Source organism: Alosa pseudoharengus, unplaced genomic scaffold (genome assembly GCF_046254945.1).
Source record: "Alosa pseudoharengus isolate Yale_2024_CS ecotype anadromous, Long Island Sound unplaced genomic scaffold, YU_APseudo_1.1 YU_APseudo_1.1_scf_3, whole genome shotgun sequence".
Taxonomy (NCBI): domain Eukaryota; kingdom Metazoa; phylum Chordata; class Actinopteri; order Clupeiformes; family Clupeidae; genus Alosa; species Alosa pseudoharengus.
Genome location: NW_027468718.1, coordinates 35,288,772 through 35,308,771, shown reverse-complemented (window position 1 = coordinate 35,308,771; position 20,000 = coordinate 35,288,772). Strand labels below are relative to the sequence as shown.

Below are 20,000 nucleotides of genomic sequence, written 5' to 3'. Positions count from 1 at the left end.
GCAAGCACATTTCTAAATTTCCTCTCGTTCTCTTTTAACCACACACACACGCATACAAACTGTAAGCCTGACATTCTTTATCTCTCTCTCTTTCACACACACGCACACACACACACACGCACACAAAAACACACGCACACAAAAACACACGCACAGAGTCGATCTGATAGTCTCTATCTCTCTCCTGGTGGCACGCAGACTGAGCGAGTGTTGTGGAGGTGTCCGCACCTTTGGGCGTGTACATGCCCTGCTGCATGGAGCCTCCAGGCTCAAACACCGGGGCCTTGAAGTCGGCCACTGCAGACAACATGTCCTCAAAGCTGCAGCTGCCTGGGACTATGCCACTCTTTGGGTTCGGGTTCTCGGGGATCTGTGGCAGACGTTCAAGGAAAACACACACACACACACACAGAGTATCCACATACACGCCCACACATAATAAACACACATATAAACTATATATGAGTGTGCCGCTTGCACACACACACACACACAGAAACAAACACAAACTCCCTGATTTCGGCAAAAAGGGAGACGTTTTCGAGAAGTGCTGCCCTCTAAAAGATGATGCTCTTTTGATGATGAGTACAACCACTCCCCCCCACACACACACACACACACACACACACACACCACAGCTGTTCACTGAGAGAGGTCTAAACTAACACCCTGGCTCCAGAGGGCACGGTGACGCTGAGTTGAGTTGAGTTGAGCACAGAAGGATACGAGGTCCAGCAGGGAGCTGTGGGTGCGGTCATTCATACACAGCTGGGACACCATCTCCGCCCGCAGGATCTCATCGTCCGCCATGCCTGACAGGACGAGAGGGGCACAGAGGAAAAGAGGGAGCAGGAGAGAGAGAAAGAGAGACAGAAAGAGAGAGAAAGAAAGGGCGACAAATAGAGAAGGATTTAGAGTTTTATTCAGACTCTCATTTGATCATTTGTTCCCAGGGTGGAGGTCTGCTTATACTAGTGCAGGTCCTATACAGTGTGTGTGCAGGAGGTCTACTCTTCTCCAAAGTGTCTGTGCAGGTGTGTGTACCTGTCTGTCCCACAACGGTGTCTGCTCAGGTGTGTAAATCTACACAACCTATTGTCGTGCCTCTGAAACATGTGTCCTACCCAAGTGCTTGTGCAAGGATGGGCCAACTTGGCGTATCTGTAGGCTTGTGCAAAAGTGTGTATCTCTAAGTGAGTATGCCTAGGTGTGTGTGTGTTTGTGTGTGCACTCCTGTACTACCTGGGTGTATGCTTAGGTGTGTGTGTGTGCATGTGTGCACCTGTCCCACTTGCTTAGGTATGTGTGTGTGTATGTGTGTGTGTGCGTGTGTATGTGTATATGTATGGCGTGTGTTTGTGTGTGCATGTTTGTATGTGCGTGCGTGCATGCATGCATATGTATATGTGTGTGTGCATGTGTTTGTGTGTGTGTGTGTGCGTGCGTATGTGTGTGTGTGCGCATGTGTGTGCATCCTACCGAGGTGTATGCGCAGGCTGCAGAGGATGACCAGGAAGGTGAGCGCTCCCTCCAGCATGGGCCGCTCCTGCTCAGAGTCCAGCGCCGAGTTCTGATGCTGGGAGGCCATGGTCAGCAAGTCCACCACCTTAAATCTAAACACACACAAGCACGCGCGCACGCACACACACACACACACACACACACACACACACACACACACACACACACACACACACACACACACACACACACACAGACACACACACACACACACACACACACACACACACACACACACACACACACACACACACACACACACACACACACACACACACACACACACACACACACACACACACACACACACACACACACACACACACACACACACACACACACACACACACACACACACACACACACACACCAGTAATGGGGGATGGGGGAGGGTCAGATATTAATGTCTACTTGCACTGAAAAATCTGAAAGATCTTCATCTTTGTACTTGACATACCTCTCAAAAACTGAGGAAATAAAGTAATCAGGATCCAGTCGAGATGCACACACCTAAGTAATAAAGAAAGAAAGAAAGAAAGAAAGAAAGAAAGAAAGAAAGACAGAAAGAAAGACAGAAAGAAAGAAAGAATAATCAAACACACCTCTTAAGTAAAAGTAAAGCGAGCAGTACTCTAACAGCAACAACACTATGAACACTGAAATAAAGGCGCATTTCCTTTGTGAAATCAATCAGATTGTTTCAGTGTGACCTAGGATATGTGCTGCTCTGTTCATACTGCAGCTCACGTGTGCTTTCCACTCAATCTACCTTTATTTACTGGGTGGATTTATTGACAAGACGGAGTCTGTGTCTCTCACAACAAGTTCTACATGTGGAATATCAGGGTATATGCAGGAATCATAGAGTTGAATTTACTACTTTTTACTACCTCCACAATATTTTTTACTACCAACACGACATCAAGCAGCACAGCCTTTTTTTTTTTTTTTGGGGGGGGGGAGGTATGCAAAGCACCACTTACTACTTGCTATAAATCATAAATATTAGGTACACTAATAATTTCTAATTGTGATGATCATTAACTCATTGAATGCCAAGCTGTTTTCGGGAGCTTTGTCCTAGAGTGCCAGCAATCTAGACCATTGTTGATGATTTTTGTACAGCCACAGCATATTCTTTGTTATAGCTATGAACACGTACTCGCACTCGCCCAGGCCCCATCCCCCACACATATGGACACCCTGGTTAAATCAGGAATTAGTTTACATCCCACCCTTTTGAAGTCTTCATTCTCCCATGGCCGTGTTAATCTGTGGCCGTTTGGTAAGGACGGTGCAGCTGGCAGCAGTATGGACTCTGCCACTGATACAGGAACTAGCAGCCGAGTGTGTCAGCACTGGTTATTAACTATGGCCTGCCCAGTAATGACCAGCAGTGCGGGCAGTAGAGGCCATAACAGTGCAACCGCTGTCATAACTGTGTGTTATAAACTCCAAGGCAAGTAAAGTAACAAGTGTGGCTGACATATAACTTTCTACTACCATCTCTAAAAACAGTGCTATTAATAAAATAGCATGAACAGTGGGTAGAGCAGTAATAGTCAGAGTAACAGAGTGATACTCAAAAGCAGAATTGAAATATCAATAATAAGTTAGAATATTAAATATTAAAAGTGGGGCAATAACGAGCATTTCATATTGTACATTGTTTACAGCAGAGCAGTAGCAGTCCTAGTGACAGGGGAGCTGACAGTGTTGTATTGCCTATGGAGTGGTCACAGTGGTTGTGACTGTGTGATGGCCACACTGATAGTGCAAACGCCCGTGGATGGAAGAGCAGTTGGAACATCAGCAACTGAAAAGTGGTCAACCCAGGTTCACCGTTAAGAGTCTCTGTGTCGCTTTGAATAATTGTGACTGTTAAATATCGGTCAGTTGGTCAGTCAATAGTGATAACAGAACAATGGGAGAGTGTAAGAGCACAGTGAGCGCACACTGGCTAACAGCCTCCAGGCTATAATCTCAATTTACCTGGAGCAGGTAGATGTCGGGGTCGATCATGGAGTTGCAGAAGTGGGACTGGACATAGGTCATGGCTTGACCTTTGATCTGGAGGCCGTTCCTCACCCACATATTGCTATGGATCTCAGACAGGCTCACCTGCGCGCACACACACACACACACACACACACACACACACACACACACACACACACACACACACACACACACACACACACACACACACACACACACACACACACACACACACACACACACACACACACACACACACACACACACACACACACACACACACACACACACACACACACACAGATCAGGTCTGTTTTAAGGCAGCCACACCCCACTACATAACAATTTTGTTACAGTTTAAACTGTGCAGACAAACCATACTACATACAGTATGAAAACACACAGAGAATCTGCCCGCCGTTATATGTTTTTTAATTGACACATAATGTATAAATAATATTGTATAATATTATAATAATATTGTATACTAAGCTATACTATACTATATTATAACACACTATGATATACTATAATATACTATACTATAATACACTACAATATACTATAATACACTATAATGTACTATACTGCAGAAAGTACTATATACACTATACACATCATCACACCAAAAAATGAAAATTATGAAGAGATGGTGAAATATTGGCTCATCAGTGAGTGTTGTCCTTCCCTACCTGGATCTGAAGAGGGTGGACCATGATCTTCATCAGCATCTCCTGGTCAGGAAGCAGGCTGTCCAGATCTAGGCCTTGGCACTTCACCGCCTGGGCAGACATGCGGAAGAGTCACGTCAGCGTCAGCACAACGCTACAACCCCTCACATCCACACAGGGGTGAGGACATTTCAGTCCAACAGATGCTCACATAATCTAATCTTTAACACTACTTCACAGAGACAGAGTGATTGTTTGAGAGAGGATGTTTAGTGAAAGTAAAAAAAAAAAAGAAACACACACAAACAAGGACTGCAATTTTGAACATTGTCTCATCTTTATAACTATTTCAGACAAAGGACAGTTTATGCATCTCATTGTATTACCACACATCAGGGCGGTATGACAAACTAAGCAGAACAAACAGAGTGCTTTAAACATAATGATGGGCAGTACAGCACCAGCTCAGGAGCCTCACGTACCTTGCTGAGGAACATGGCGTAGTATCGGTGCAGAGGTAAGTGAAACGTCACCTGATTGGGCGCAGGCTGAAAGAGGGAGAGGATATGCACCAATCAGGAGTCATCTAACTTCTAGAGTGGGAACACTCCCCCCGTGAGTGTCTCCCTCAAAGCAGGAGAGACCACCTACCATCACTCGACATGAATACTTGTCAACCAGTCTATAAAGAATACACTTATAGTATGTTTTCTTTTCATTGTAATTATTTAATTAGTGTTTCCCATTACCTCGTCCACAAAGCCGATGTTATCGAACCACACTTGAAGGGCTTCCAGGCAGAAGCGCACCACTGTCTTTGTGTACTCCTGCGTCTCCTGTTGGTCCATGGAGAAAGCCCAGGTAAGTGCACAGCACACACATAGGCAGCTACACCTGTCTACATCACTCTACTGGAGCTCCTTCTGGTTAATGACGTAAAAAGGCAGATGAGTGTGAATTTATACAGAGCATTGTAGATTGTGGAAGCCAAACCACCAAATGAAAAAAAAATGAATTACACAGAAATAAAAAGACATGGAAATCTGCATATTGCAAAAGCAATATGCAGCAAAGAGAAGTGCATGCTTGGATAACATTTGAGGAGAGTTGGAAGGGTGAATGGCAGCGGAAAAAGAGGTGCATGCTGGGATATGATTTGAGGAGAGTTGGAGAGGCGACGGGTCTCACTTTGACTTTGCAGTGTGTGAGCAGACCCCACATGGGCTGGGCACAGGCCTCCAGCTCGGCCGCGAACGCTGCATAGTACGTCTGCGACTCAAACTCCACGTGCTCGTTCAGCTCCCGCTTATTCAGGTTCATACCTGCAGGATGCAGAACACGGACGGACGGACACACACACACACACACACACACAGACACACAGACACACACACAGACACACACACAGACACAGACACACAGACACACACACACACAGACACACAGACACACAGACACACAGACACACAGACACACACAGACACACAGACACACAGACAGACACACACAGACAGACACACAATTGGAATGCTTTAAACTGGAAAATTGGAATGCTTTATCAATGGTTTGCTTTAAACTGTAAACAAAATGGTAAGCATACAAGACAATGCAAGACACACGCTGGCAGTTGCACAGTACCACCCTGATATTTTATATTTAGAGACAAAAGACTTTCCCATGAGCTCACAATTTATACAAAACACTGGGCTATGAAAGCCACAGGTAAAATACCCCTCACACACACACACACACACACACACACACACACACACACACACAGACACACAGACACACAGACAGACACACAATTGGAATGCTTTAAACTGGAAAATTGGAATGCTTTATCAATGGTTTGCTTTAAACTGTAAACAAAATGGTAAGCATACAAGACAATGCAAGACACACGCTGGCAGTTGCACAGTACCACCCTGATATTTTATATTTAGAGACAAAAGACTTTCCCATGAGCTCACAATTTATACAAAACACTGGGCTATGAAAGCCACAGGTAAAATACCCCTCACACACACACACACACACACACACACACACACACACACACACACACACACACACACACACACACACACACACACACACAATCCATTTCATTGGAAAATAATCAAGGTGCGTAAAAATGTACAGTAAAGCCTCTTTCACATGCCATGTGGACTATTATCATGATTTCAAACTAAAGTCACACTGCGGACACATTTGACTACAACCGTCACCATAGCACACACAGCATGGTGTCAGATCTCCTCTCACACACAGCATGGTGTCAGATCTCCTCTCACACACAGCATGGTGTCAGATCTCCTCTCACACACAGCATGGTGTCAGATCTCCTCTCACACACAGCATGGTGTCAGATCTCCTCTCACACACAGCATGGTGTCAGATCTCCTCTCACACACAGCATGGTGTCACATCTCCTCTTTAATTACAAATGCATCTGAGGGCAAGCCGTTAGGTTTCTCAGCAGAAACAAATCTGATTATTTTAGGTTTTATCAAAATCATAAAGATGTGTATAGGGACTGAAAAGAACAGTATCAAAAATGACAAATGCTGATATTGCAAATAAATGAGAACATATTTTCACACTGACTTTACACGGACAATAGGCCAACAGGTGTGTACAATTTTTATCGTAAATTGTGTCTAGTAGGCACTTCAAAATGTATTTGAAAATAGCTCAGTGTATGGGCATTTAGTGAACAAAGTGCCAATGTTGTCAAAAATCATTGTTTTGCCTCAGGGCTAAGAATGAAAATGCATAGGTATACAATGTAGCCAATTAAGTGAACATTGCCAAAAAAGCAATTACATCTTGTTTTATTCTATATATAATATCTTCATGTGTATTTGTTGCAGAGACCTCAAATATCTGCTCAACAACAAGTATTTGCAGATCAAATAATGATTGGCGTCATGTGGATACAAAAATGAGTTTACAAGACCCTCAATGTCACAAGTTTTGCACTTTGTTCAATATCTAGGGCCTTATATAATGGGTATACAGTACTAATGGGTATGCAGTACAATTTTTTATCGACCCAATCATAGAGAGAATATGTCTGTCTTCCACCCTACAAAGTTTGGGATGGGTATGAATAATACTTTTTATAATATTAATGCCCAAATATGGCCTCCAACAAAAGGTATTTCTGAGAGTGTAAAAAAAACTAAATCAAGGGTGAAAAAAAATTATGAAAATATTGGGAAAAATATTTTACAGGTCTTAGTATTGGTACCTACATATTAGGCAGACAAACTCTGAGCAAAATCTGAGATGGTGCAGCAACCATGTTCCTGGATTTTGTCTGATTTGACACAGAATGACACAGAATTACAATCAACTGTAGGATGAATGATTAAAGACAAAGTGGCCGCGCACACTCTGATTTCTTTCTATATTTATTAACCTTATACATTTCCACCCCTATTTTGAGTTTTTCCTCGAAATTGCACACCGCCTACTTAAAATGGCCCTGTTGCCACATACTTTGACTTACAATCAAGTGCCTGACCTCTTTGGAAAGCTAAGGCCTTGTAGAATTTTTTGGTACCAATAGATTGACTGTGTGATGAACTATCAGAGAGTGGCAAAGGGTAGAATGATAGTTTTTTTTATAGGCGGTTATGTACATCTCTAGAAATGACCACATTCTGCCCTCTTGGTCACTTATTTTCTCTTGAAAACACCACTGAGGCCCACTACCAGGTCTTGTGAATCTGTATGTCAAAGTAGATCCTTATAGGATGATGTATGACTGTGTGGGACCCATATTTGTGTGGGCATACACATGCGTTTTGCTAAGTGTCCATTTGGAGACTCCAAAAGGACCTTTGGTTACCCAAAACTAAAATGCTTCCTATACAAGAACCCCTTTATGTAGAACCATGATCTTGGTGTCAAATGAAAGGTTACACTCTCTGTGTCATGTTGCTTGTACCTGGAGTGCTTTGCAGTGGCTGTGCCATGAGTCCAGAGAAGCATTATCTGACCTGAAACTCTTACTTTTGCTCCTACGCCTTTGAGATTTCCATGAAAAAAGGACAAACAAGGTAATGCAGTGAACATTTGTATTATAAAATGAAACAAAGGTAAAAAATAGCAATACCCTGGCAAACGAAACATCAAATGATTCACATTCAATGCAATAGAAATGTATTTGTGTTGGCAACCACGGTCAACAAAATGGAACGTGTTATGAACAACTGAAATAGTCTCGGCCACCGGCTCCTCTTCCTCAGACACAGGATCCTCAGCTCTTGTTTTTTTGCTTGGCGGGGCCCAGTCTTCATCGCTGTCACTGAAACAATTGTACAGATGGAAGTTAGGCTCAGACCCACTAAAGTATATGAAAACCCTTCCCAACAACTTACACAAATGATATAAATGTGTGTACTCAGGTCACACCTCCCCCTGCTCTCTCTTTTACACACACACACACACACACACACACACACAAACACACACTGCATTCTCACCTAACTCCCCTCCCCCCAGGTACCAGAACACTGTTCACACTGTTCACACTATGAAACAAAGCTAAATGAAAAACTATGCACTAAACATTACAAAAGCAAACTAAACTGTATCTGTAACTGTATATGGATATAAGTAGTCTACTCACAGCTCAAAATCGGGGTCCTTCCCAGCTAAAAAGTTCTGCTCCTCCTCGGAGTCGCATTCCGAGAAAATGCTTTCTTCTCCTTCATCGATGTCCTCCAGATCTTCAATGTCCTCGGGTTCTTCGACATGTTTCGTCTTTTTTTTGTCTCTTTGGCATGTTTTACGAACAAAAACCTTCAAAAACATGTATCTTGCTTGTTTAGTAACAAACTTCCAAACCACTGCTTCGGAATCTGGTTACGCATGGGCTATGCGCCTTGAGTTTAGCCGACAGGGAAGTAGAATGGGACGATGTGTCACATGTCTAAAGAAAGCTCTCCTCATTGGCTACACGGACATCTAGGTCCCATCTCATTGGCTCACTCAGACGCAGCGCTATGACCATTCAAAGACTGGTTGTCAGATTCATCGCTTACGTGACTCATTGGCTTTGATGGCATCTATCTCGACTCTCATTGGTCCTACAGACATGTAATGGGTATCGATGGAATCAGAAGAGCCTCGTGAACACGCGGAGTACCGTGAATCCAGCGACAATAATGGAAGTAAAACCGAAATATCTGGATTTCCGCGAAAAATAAGTGTTTACTTCGCTTCTTTTCGTATGTATCTGTTTTGTTTGTACTGGCGTGTACAACTACTCAATATATTGGCAATATAACAATGTAGATATTTTACATCTATGGATTCTTACGAAAATTTCAAGACCAAGCATGCTGGGCTAACTTATTGGTACGGCCATACAGACAAGTGACAAAATATGAACGCAGCAACTTTGGGGGGTGGTGGAGGGGGGTATTCTGATATGTTATATATCGGGATAAACTTATATTTTACACACGAAATATATGTTAATTCATGGAAAGCTTTACATATATCGATTCTTGAGTTTCTCAGCTTTAAAATGGTATATAGCATGACTATGGTAGTTCATGATAAGGTGCAAAGAAATGCATGGGGGTTGTTGGGGGGAGGTGGGGGGCACTGTATTTGCCCGAATACGGGTCACCCGTAGTGTACTGGGTTTTAATGACCGATGTTTCAACAAACAGCCTTTATCAAGGTATGTGATGAATGATGAAAAATAAAAGTGGTCACTTTCTCAATTTCCAAATAGATGACCACCTTGACTTCACAGTTCACACTTGTGGTATTTGCTTGTGTGGATCCATCAACTTCAAACCAGTGAGAGATCATTTTGAGCAGTTGTATGCACAAGGGAAAACGCACAGGCAGCCACAGAACATCCCAAAAGTAGACTGCAGACAGATCAGTTCTCACAGACTAACTTTTCATGTTAAGCCCAAAAATAAGACTATGAGTACAAGCAAGTTAATATAGAACTACAGTGCCAAACAGCAACCACCAGGGTCCAAACAGCTGAATGAAGAAGGCATTGTGGTATGAACTGATCATGTTTTTTTACCTCATTAATTTAGTTTCTTTGTCCACCCCTCTTGTCCCAACCTAACACTTTTGAGAAAGGAGATTGAAAAATAATTACACAACAAATGCTGGATAATGCGCAGTATCCCCCTGAACATTAATTTTGAGAGACAAAAGACTTACCCCTGAGCTCATGACAATAAAAGCCACAGGTAAGAGACCTCTCACTGGGCTATGCCACACTGACACTGACACACACACACACACACACACAGTTGAAGTGCCACTGCAAGGCCAATCAGGGTAAATATAAATCATGTCATCGCTTTTTTTCTCATTTAGCAGACGGTCTCATCCAGAGCGATACAAAATGAACAAACTTTAGTGACCGTGCACACCTTGGAGCAACTCGGGGTTAAAAGCCTTGCTTAGAAGTACAATTGCCACAGCCCCTGTGATGGAACTTACAACCTTCTGGTGTTCCATCCAGTGAGGTACATTTGTAACTTCTTCACCTGCAGTCCTGCTGATAAGGACTGCAGTCAGTTGCACCAGTTCAACGTAAATTCCATATTTGCATAGTTCCAACGTATATTGGCACTACGTTTGAGTGTATGAGCTTAGAACATGTAACTAAATGAGTGCAGAATAGAAAATCATCATGATCATTCTTGAGCTTGATGTTTTAAAAAAATATATTTGCCTTCGATCTGGCAAAAGATGCCAAATGGCTGAAGTGCCCTTGAGCAAGGCACCTAACCCCTCACTGCTCCCCGAGCGCCGCTGTAGCAGGCAGCTCACTGTGTCGGGATTAGTGTGTGCTTCACCTCAATGTGTGTTTACTATGTGCTGAGTGTATTTCACTAATTCACGGATTGGGATAAATGCAGAGACCAAATTTCCCTCACGGGATCAAAAGAGTATATAAATACATTATGGATACACTGTGTATAAACCATAAACTGAGATGTGTCTCATACGTAAATCCACATAGGCTGTTATGTAAAATGGGGAATTACTGGTTGTTCTTGAGACATTGTAAGTTTTTTTTTTTTGTGAACGATGATTGCCAGTTCACACTTCAAGCATGTGGTGAGTGCTGCATACACACACGCCATATTAATATACGAATGCAGATAACAGAATTCACTTGTCCGTTGTTCTAATGTGAAATTAGCTACACTGGAGCTTAACATTCTAAATTCATATCTGATCATTCAAGAGGCCTAGACATTACCCCAGTGATGTTATTGATTGTGGGGTGTGGTTTGAGGAGGGACCAGTGGAGGTGGAATAAAAATGGTATATAAAGTCTCACTTTCAGGCATCAGAGTGCAGAACCTGCTCCTATACTGTACAAAGGTAAGAGCTTTCCACTTGTCTTCAATTATTCTTTTGCTCTTTGAAAACAGAATACACGATTGAAGTTTCTAATAACTTGTTGTTTTTAAGTTGTTTATGAAGCATTTCCAGTGGTTGTAGTGCTGCCGTTAAGATACATGGAAACTACTTTAATTTGTATAGCATCAGATATGTAACTCTGTGGTAACTGTATACTTGGCATGTGCAAAAATATGATTTAATACATTCATTTTTTTTTCTTAAAAGATGCTCAAATTCAATATTGATCTGCAAAAATGAAAGAAATAATCTGTTGGGCCAACACATTTTCCCTGTGCTTCTAGATTCCTTTCTGAAATAAATAAACAGGCTTGTGCACAACCTAACTACCTCATGTTAAATGCTATTTCTACAAGTTGTTTTGAACAGCAGAGGCAAAGCAGGCTTCTCTATCTGTAAGTGGGATCTCCTCTACGGAGTCCCCAAACCATTAGCTTGCTTGGAACTGCGTAGCATGGCAGCACTGTGAGGCACAATTAGCTCCTTGCAATGTTACAACTCAAGTGGTTAGTGAGAACCTGGTGGCAATGGCTTAACTTGTAATAAGTACAGGTGCGTCAATTCTAACACCACCAACCAGCTATATCTTCATTATGTGTGTATAATGGCCAAACAGCAAATATTGTATGCAGTATGATTGTTCAGTTCTGCTACAATCAATCCAAGCTTTACATATCCTAGGATGTAACCAAAGCTGTGGGTTAAATCTTCATAAAGAAAATAGAAAAGGCCTATTGAGCGATGTAACTGAGGATTGACTATGCTTATGATGGTAGGATCAGTTAATCCAAATATGACAATCTTGCCTCCCAAATATATTCTTACAATATTCTATATTAGGAGTCCATAATGATTATCAAGGGGGTTAAGGTAGGGTATCTGTGCTCAGTCTTCTGTAAAGACCCGCCCCTCCTTCTCCTCTGGTTGGATCTGAACCTGAACCTAGTTTTTGAATAATAATCAAATCCAACTGGGTATGGGTAATATCTGTGCTTATTACAAGCCCTATTCTACACAATCATCTATCTTATTTCCTGTGGTAAACAAATAAAGAGTTACCAAACAACAACAGAGCACTACTGAGTGCTATGTTCTCTCTCTCCTCTTCAGTGTCCTGTTCAGTCTATCTGCTAAGATGAGGAAGCTGAAGATTAGCTTCATTTTGCTGACTCTGCTACTTCAGCTGCTCTTGTCAGTGAAAGCTGGAAATCCACCTGCCAAGACAGCACCAGTGGTATGGATGTATACAGTATTACCTTTCATTTGAGACCAGGATTATGCTTCTACACAAAGGGGTTCATGTGCAGTAAGCATTTGATTGTCAGTATGCATTTTGGATAACAAAAAGTCCTATGGGGAGTTTCCATAGGCATTTTACAAAACGCATGAGCATACCTTGGCAAATAATGGTCTAAAGCACTCATATTTTCATTCTATATTGGTCTACTTTTGCACACAGCTTCACAAGACCTGATGCTAGGGCTCAGTTGTGTTTCTAAGTGATATCAAGTGACCTAGAGGGCTGAAATGTGGTCAGTTCAGAGCTGCTTGCAATCCGGCAGAAAGAAGAAACTATATTCTAGCCCCTGTAACTCTTTGTCAGTACATCACACAGTTATTTTGACTGTTTCCTAAGAAAACTACAGGTTCTCAGCTTTTCTACAGAGGTCCAGCATTTGATGGTTGGCCCCAAAATGCCCTTATAAATGCCCTTGTAAATAGGCACAATGCAATTTCAGGCAAAAACTTAAACTTGAAATTTGTATTGGAATGCATGTGGTTAAAATGTATATCGAAGTATATATCATGCACATTGGATACATTTTGAGGTGGTGATACGGGAAATGCTAGGGCTAAGATTGGAACTATTTTTGTGGGCAGAAGATGATCGAACAAAAATCAAACTAATCAATAGAAAATACAATTTGGTGTCTTCAAACACTATTAGTAGGTAGTAGAACTGTTGTATAAAAGCAATAAGGCACGAGTGAGAGTGGCCTATTGCCGAATAACAGCCATGGTGATATCTGCCACTCTTGTGCGTGCCATATTGCTTATATACACCAAATTAGGTTTTCTATTGTTTACTTTGATTTTCCTTCATTCGTCCTGTGCCCACATACATAGCTCCAATCTTAACCCTAGCATCTTCCGTTGCTAAGCAATACAACACTTCACTTGACAGTCAAGTTCAGTGAGAGAAGCTATGTGTGTTAGCCTGACGTAGCCAGAATTAGTAGATTCTATTCAGAATTTGACACTAATACTGCACCATTGGGACATCATTATGGGGTGTGTTTCAACCAATACAGGGGGGGGGATTCCTCTTTTTTTGCCTTATTTATAACCTTTCATTTCTATCTCTTTTCTTACAGCCCGCCTTTGGTCATTTAATCTGCATAGACTACATTTATGAGGGGGAAATTCTAATGTTTGAGTGGGTTTTGGGAGTAGACAAAATGACTGATGATACTGACGTTTTCAGACTCCAAGGTAAATATAATAAGCCAATACCTCAACAAGACTTTATTGTTGGAGAGGGTTTAGCAGAATTACACAAGCCAGGGGCTATACCTCAAAGTTGATGTTGAAGTACTTTGACTACAAGAGAACTAATGTTATTTTGTATGAGAATTTATGGTAACATTGGTCAAATCCTTTCCTCTTAACATCTACAAGAATGTGCCTTTCGTAAATGGAAAGAATTCTACATGAAAAAAGGCCCAATAACAAAAAAAATAACATTGGTCGAGTTGAAAGAGAATACGGATGAATGCATTAAAGAGCTCCAAGACGGTTGTAAACCCATCATTAACGTCGACAAGTGCAAATCTTTGCATCCATTCATGACAAAAAAAGAAAAAGAATTGTTTCCGGTATGTGTAAAATGCCAGCACCTTATAACATTTCCAGATACAATGTACTTGGATGTGACTTGAGTCAGGATGCCATTACAGTAGATTACCATCAATTAGTTTTTGTCTGACTTTGTAACATCTGTATTAGTTAATGACTATCAAAAAGTTGTTATTGGGCAGTTTACAGTTTAAAGTTTCACATTATACTATTTAGGTTCATGTTATAATGATATAACTAAAAATTTGTATTTTTGACAGCACACATTTGGGGAACTCATCTGCTTTCATTACCCTGTTGCACAAAATAAGGAATGGGTTATATATATAGGAGAAGGCAAAATTAATGGACAGACGACAAAGAAAGATGATGTCTTCAAGATTAAAGGTAAATATACATTAATACATAAGCCAATATCTCAATTAAAGTTTACTGAAACGTTAAGCCAACAAACAAAGTTAGGCTTTTTCAGAACTGATGCTATTTTGTACTAGAACTCATGCTTATGTGTCAAATCTTTCTCTTTCTACAATCTTCAAGACAATGCATTTGTAAACATAGACACGCTTACAGGAGCATCACAAACAACATCCTATAAACTGAAGGAGAAGGAGGTGGTGACTGCCTGTATTACGGCACTCCTTAAGAGGAGTGCTACTACTACTGTCAAAGAAATAAAGGCGTGCTCCCTTTTGTTTCCATATATGGAAGAGGTAAGTTGCCAGTAAACTGCTATAACAATATCTCCACATATATGAGTATGACTTGAAATTTACTTTGCAGAATGCAAACATGGTTATATGACTAATTACCCTTTTTGCACAATAGCTGCACTTCAAATATATATATTTGAAGATTGTTTAACATCTTTTAAATAATCTTAGTTTGATGATAAATATTTTAAGTCATAAAATCACTGATCTCATCTCATCAAAAATTAAGGGTCATTAATAATGTCCTATTTTGATAATATTCTCGTCTGTTTGTGCTTCATTTCAAACGGTAAGTCATGTCATATATTTGACACAATAGACCTCTCCAGAATAAGTCCCGCCTCCTAACTTCCGTATCCATTCAACCTACGTTCCTTTTATGAGAACAATTTAACTGACTGATCAAGTTTTCATAGGCTATTGAATGCTTTAAATGTGAATGCCATAAACTTAATTCACCCTTAGATTAGCATGGTTCTTCACGAAGTTGTCATCTAAATGCAGTGTTTTGTAGGCTATTCAAAGCATTTCACATTCATCACTCAATTGTGGTGTAGGCCTGTCTTAAGTGATCACTGTCCCTTTAAATGTCTGGGACTTTAAATTACGTTTTAACTCCATGCTGTTTTTATTGGACAGCGCCGTTTAATAAATGACACACTGTTCCTTCCTATGCCAAAATTAGGGGCAGCCGTGGCCTACTGGTTAGCGCTTCGGACTTGCAACCGGAGGGTTGCCGGTTCGAACCCCGACCAGTAGGCACGGCTGAAGTGCCCTTGAGCAAGGCACCTAACCCCTCACTGCTCCCCGAGCGCCGCTGTTGTTGCAGGCAGCTCAATGCGCCGGGATTAGTGTGTGCTTCACCTCACTGTGTGTTCACTGTGTGCTGAGTGTGTTTCACTAATTCACAGATTGGGATAAATGTAGAGACCAAATTTCCCTCACGGGATCAAAAGAGTATATATACTTATACTTACTTGCCTAAGTCTTATTTTTTCTATTCTTTTTACAGCTTAAGTTTGGAGATCTCATTGCATTTGAGCACAGCTTGTATATACACTGGGCTGTTTATGTGGGGAAAGGCCCAATTAAAGATCTTCACAAAAAAGACACAGAGGATATTTTTCATATCACTGGTAAATAAACACACCCAGCCTTAAGCCACTATTACAAGTCTTGCTTTAGTAATGTTATGATAACCACATATTTTTTTCTTTATTAGAATACAACCAGAAAATACAGGAAATATGTACAAAGTATGAAAACACTCACATAAATGTGTGGTTTTAGTAGAGGTTTTGTTGTTCAGATTGATCAATATAACCCTGCTAAAGTAAGACATGAAGAGGTGGCCTAAAACAGACTGAATTCAGGCAATACCTGTTTTGAATACTGTGTACCTTTTTCCCTGTATGTTCTGGTTGTATTCCAATGAAGTGAAAAATAATTAATACATACATACATGTTTTGCAAAGGCTTTTGCACAGTACTGAGTAATTTGCCATGCCTAATATACTAGGAATTGACAATGGATTACCTTCATATCTTTGTAACAGGGCCTGTGAGTTGGAGGGAAGGGAGGCTATCTGATTGTATTTATGGCACCTTGACCGAAGAATCAGTTAGGTGGCGCAAGTTTAACTACCTTGATGGAAAGACAGGTTGGACGGTTCAGTCAGAGGAAGAGATGAAAACTGAAATTAATAATCTACACAACAATTGTACGAACAAATGGAGGCCGATCACAAACAACTGTGAACACCTTGCTACAATAATCCGCTATGGACAACAGAACTGCTCACAGGTAAGAGTGCAACTACTGAAATGCTGAACAGAGTTCACATAGTCTCAAGAAAGCCAGTGAGTTGCACACAGTGATGGCAGTCACTTCTCAACTGTGACTGGCCACTGTCTAAATTCATCCATCCAAAAATACATGTTAAAATAAGTAAAGTTACACACCAAGTACATTCAATGGCAACTAATATATTCTCTGAAACATGGTGTGATTTCAGAAGGAAAAAAAAAAATAATAATAAAAAAAATCTTTATTTAAATGTCTGATCTGTCTTCTTTTCCTTCTCTTACAAGAGCAAGTTTGTGCTCTTGGAAACAGTTGGAATCAGTCTATTACAGTATAACCTTTCACAATTTGTTTTATTAAACATATTAATCTTGAGACTTAGATGATTATTGGATGGATGGATGAATGGATGGATGGATGGATGGATGGATGAAGTGGGAATGTAAGGTGCCTATATTTACTCAGTGTGACATGCCACCAACACAAACAGCAGGAGAAGGTGAGATTAATGCATCCCTGTCTAACATGACTTTTGATTATATTTTCACACAGCCTGGTAAAGCTGCTGCCAAGCTTTTTCGTTATGGTGTAAAGGTCAAGAGAAAGTTCCCTGGTGAGACTGCCGTGGCAGCATGATCTGATCCCCATATGTTCATCTTTTCTCTATTCTTCACTGTAGATGAAGTCTTCAATAAAACCACAAGCATGCAATCAATGAGTTTTGTCCAGTGTTGCATACCAGTTGTATCTAAACCAACCAAAGCTTGACTGAAACATTGTAAAACCATTGACTTGTTTTAAATTAATTAAGAGACAGGTCCTCCTCGCATGATCATGCTGAAAACTGCTGTTTTCATCTCAAGCACGCACATATTATGAACGCACGTTTTTTTTATGTAGCCAGTCGCCGACATTCAAAAAATATGCGGTTATAGTTCACAACTTTTGCGAAGTAGGCCTAGCCTACTGGGAAACGCTGGCAAGCAAGCTGCTGGCAGATATTATAGGTAGGCTATTATAACTTAGACAGATAGACAGTTAGACAGACTTGGAAAGATGCAAACAGATCAACTTAACATATACAGTATTTCCTCCTGATTGCGAAGCACTGCACATAATTTGACCAGCAGTCTTCGCATCCATAGTTTGTGAAACGATGCTGCGTACGAGCAACGATTTTAGATGCCAAGCGCAACTCAAAAAAGGAGAACAAATGAGCGTCCGGCTTGAGGCTGCGCCGAACGCCGGACAGGGCTTTTAAAATCCATATGTCGGGCCTAAATTCGAACGTATGGCCAACCTATCGCTCTTTCTCCCGCTCATTCTACCGTAGGCTTTCTCATTCCACGTAGGCTACCTGTATATCTCTCTGGCCTCAGCTAGACCACGAAAACGTCAGGCAGATTATTTTGTACATAGGCCTACTGTATTATTACCGTTTTCACACCTTTAACCACATCCGTGAAAAACATCTTCACTCTGCAACCACTACACTTCCTCCCGTAGCCTAATAGCCTATAAGCCTAATAGCCTATAATAGCCTTTAAGGGCTACTGGTTAGCACTTCGGACCTGTAACCGGAGGGTTGCCGGTTCGAACCCCGACCAGTAGGCACGGCTGAAGTGCCCTTGAGCAAGGCACCTAACCCCTCACTGCTCCCCGAGCGCCGCTGTTGATGCAGGCAGCTCACTGCGCCGGGATTAGTGTGTGCTTCACCTCACTGTGTGTACACTGTATGCTGTTTGTGTTTCACTAATTCACGGATTGGGATAAATGCAGAGACCAAATTTCCCTCACGGGATCAAAAGAGTATATATACTATACTACTATACTATACTAGTCACTTGTACAATTGCGTTTTAAATACACGAAACTGGATTGAGACATCACTCGCTCTCTTGCACTCGCTGGCGGTCCCATACGCACATTTAATACCTCTCTTTCGAAAATTCAGTTGTATTTAAGACTATTTAAGGATCCGCGGGAACCCTGCTTTCTGAATGAAATAGTCTGACCTTCTCCATGAATTTTAATTCTATGAACTATGCGCATCTTCATTGGTGTTCAGCCTTTTCTTCTTCCGGTCGGCGGACTGGGAATCGTAACTAGGAATCGAAATTTAAACTTTTGAACGATTCCGGGAAAATCGCAAATATAGTCCCGGTTCCAACCAATAGTCGATATTCGATACCCAAGCCTAATCAGGATCCAATCAAGGTCCCAAGAGTCTGGAGGAAGAGTGGAGAGGCACAGAGTCCAAGTTGCTTAAAGTCCAGTTTGAAGTTTCCACAGTCAGTTATGATTTGGGGTCCCATTTCATCTGCTGGTGTTGGTCCACTGTGTTTTATCAAGTCCAGAGTCAATGCAAACTTCTACCAGGAGATTTAGAGCACTTCATGCTTCCATCTGCTGACAAGCTTCATGGAGATGCTGATTTCCTTTTCCAGCAGGACTTGGCACCTGCCCACAGTGGCAAAACTACTAGTAACTGGTTTGCTAACCATGGTATTACTGTGCTTAATTGGCCAGACAACTCATCTGACCTGAACCCCACAGAGAATCTATGGTTTATTGTTTATAAGAGGGACACCAGACCCAACAATACAGACGACCTTAAGACTGCTATCAAAGCAACCTGGGATTCTTTGGTTGGATCTCTAGGCTATTTCAACGGTCGGGTTGAGACTGGTGACACAGGGTATCTGCACATTTTCCAAGTGCAAATTTAAAGAATTTTAAGACCTTTTCAAGACATCTTCATGGAAAAATTAAGACTATACCACGGCAAAAAGATACATACGACAACTTAAAATTGTTTTATGCAACAGTTTTTTTTTCTACTAATTTTAACCCTCACCCAATTTTGGATGTCTACAGAAGTTACGATATTTTGGTTATATTTTGGCGATAATTGTTAACATTCAATAATTGTGTGAATTACCTTCACAGCTATAAATGCCCAATTTTAGAGTCTGGGCTGCTTGCTTTTGAAGCTGGCTGTACATATCT

General features: G+C 41.3%; 1 protein-coding gene and 2 long non-coding RNA genes across 4 annotated transcripts in view; 1 reads left to right on the top strand and 2 right to left on the bottom strand.

Annotated features, from left to right (window-relative positions):
* ubr3 (ubiquitin protein ligase E3 component n-recognin 3) overlaps window positions 1-20,000 on the bottom strand; it is an 81,096-nt gene that overhangs the window by 46,908 nt on the left and 14,188 nt on the right. For both annotated transcript variants that reach the window (XM_076264151.1, XM_076264152.1), the window contains exons 10-18: window positions 5,379-5,512; window positions 4,940-5,026; window positions 4,673-4,738; window positions 4,212-4,301; window positions 3,514-3,642; window positions 1,979-2,031; window positions 1,480-1,613; window positions 727-812; window positions 229-370 (exon numbers count right to left, since the gene is read on the bottom strand). In XM_076264151.1, coding sequence (XP_076120266.1) covers window positions 229-370; window positions 727-812; window positions 1,480-1,613; window positions 1,979-2,031; window positions 3,514-3,642; window positions 4,212-4,301; window positions 4,673-4,738; window positions 4,940-5,026; window positions 5,379-5,512 — 921 coding nt within the window. The remainder of the gene's footprint in view (window positions 1-228; window positions 371-726; window positions 813-1,479; window positions 1,614-1,978; window positions 2,032-3,513; window positions 3,643-4,211; window positions 4,302-4,672; window positions 4,739-4,939; window positions 5,027-5,378; window positions 5,513-20,000) is intronic.
* LOC143099756 (uncharacterized) lies at window positions 8,265-9,848 on the bottom strand. Its single transcript, XR_012981738.1, has 2 exons — window positions 8,833-9,848; window positions 8,265-8,508 (listed from the first exon to the last, which is right to left on the bottom strand). It is a non-coding gene; the product is annotated as an uncharacterized LOC143099756 (long non-coding RNA).
* On the top strand, window positions 12,733-17,681 carry LOC143099754 (uncharacterized). The gene is made up of 8 exons (XR_012981737.1): window positions 12,733-12,852; window positions 13,994-14,111; window positions 14,298-14,494; window positions 14,735-14,861; window positions 15,015-15,187; window positions 16,200-16,323; window positions 16,744-16,991; window positions 17,544-17,681. It is a non-coding gene; the product is annotated as an uncharacterized LOC143099754 (long non-coding RNA).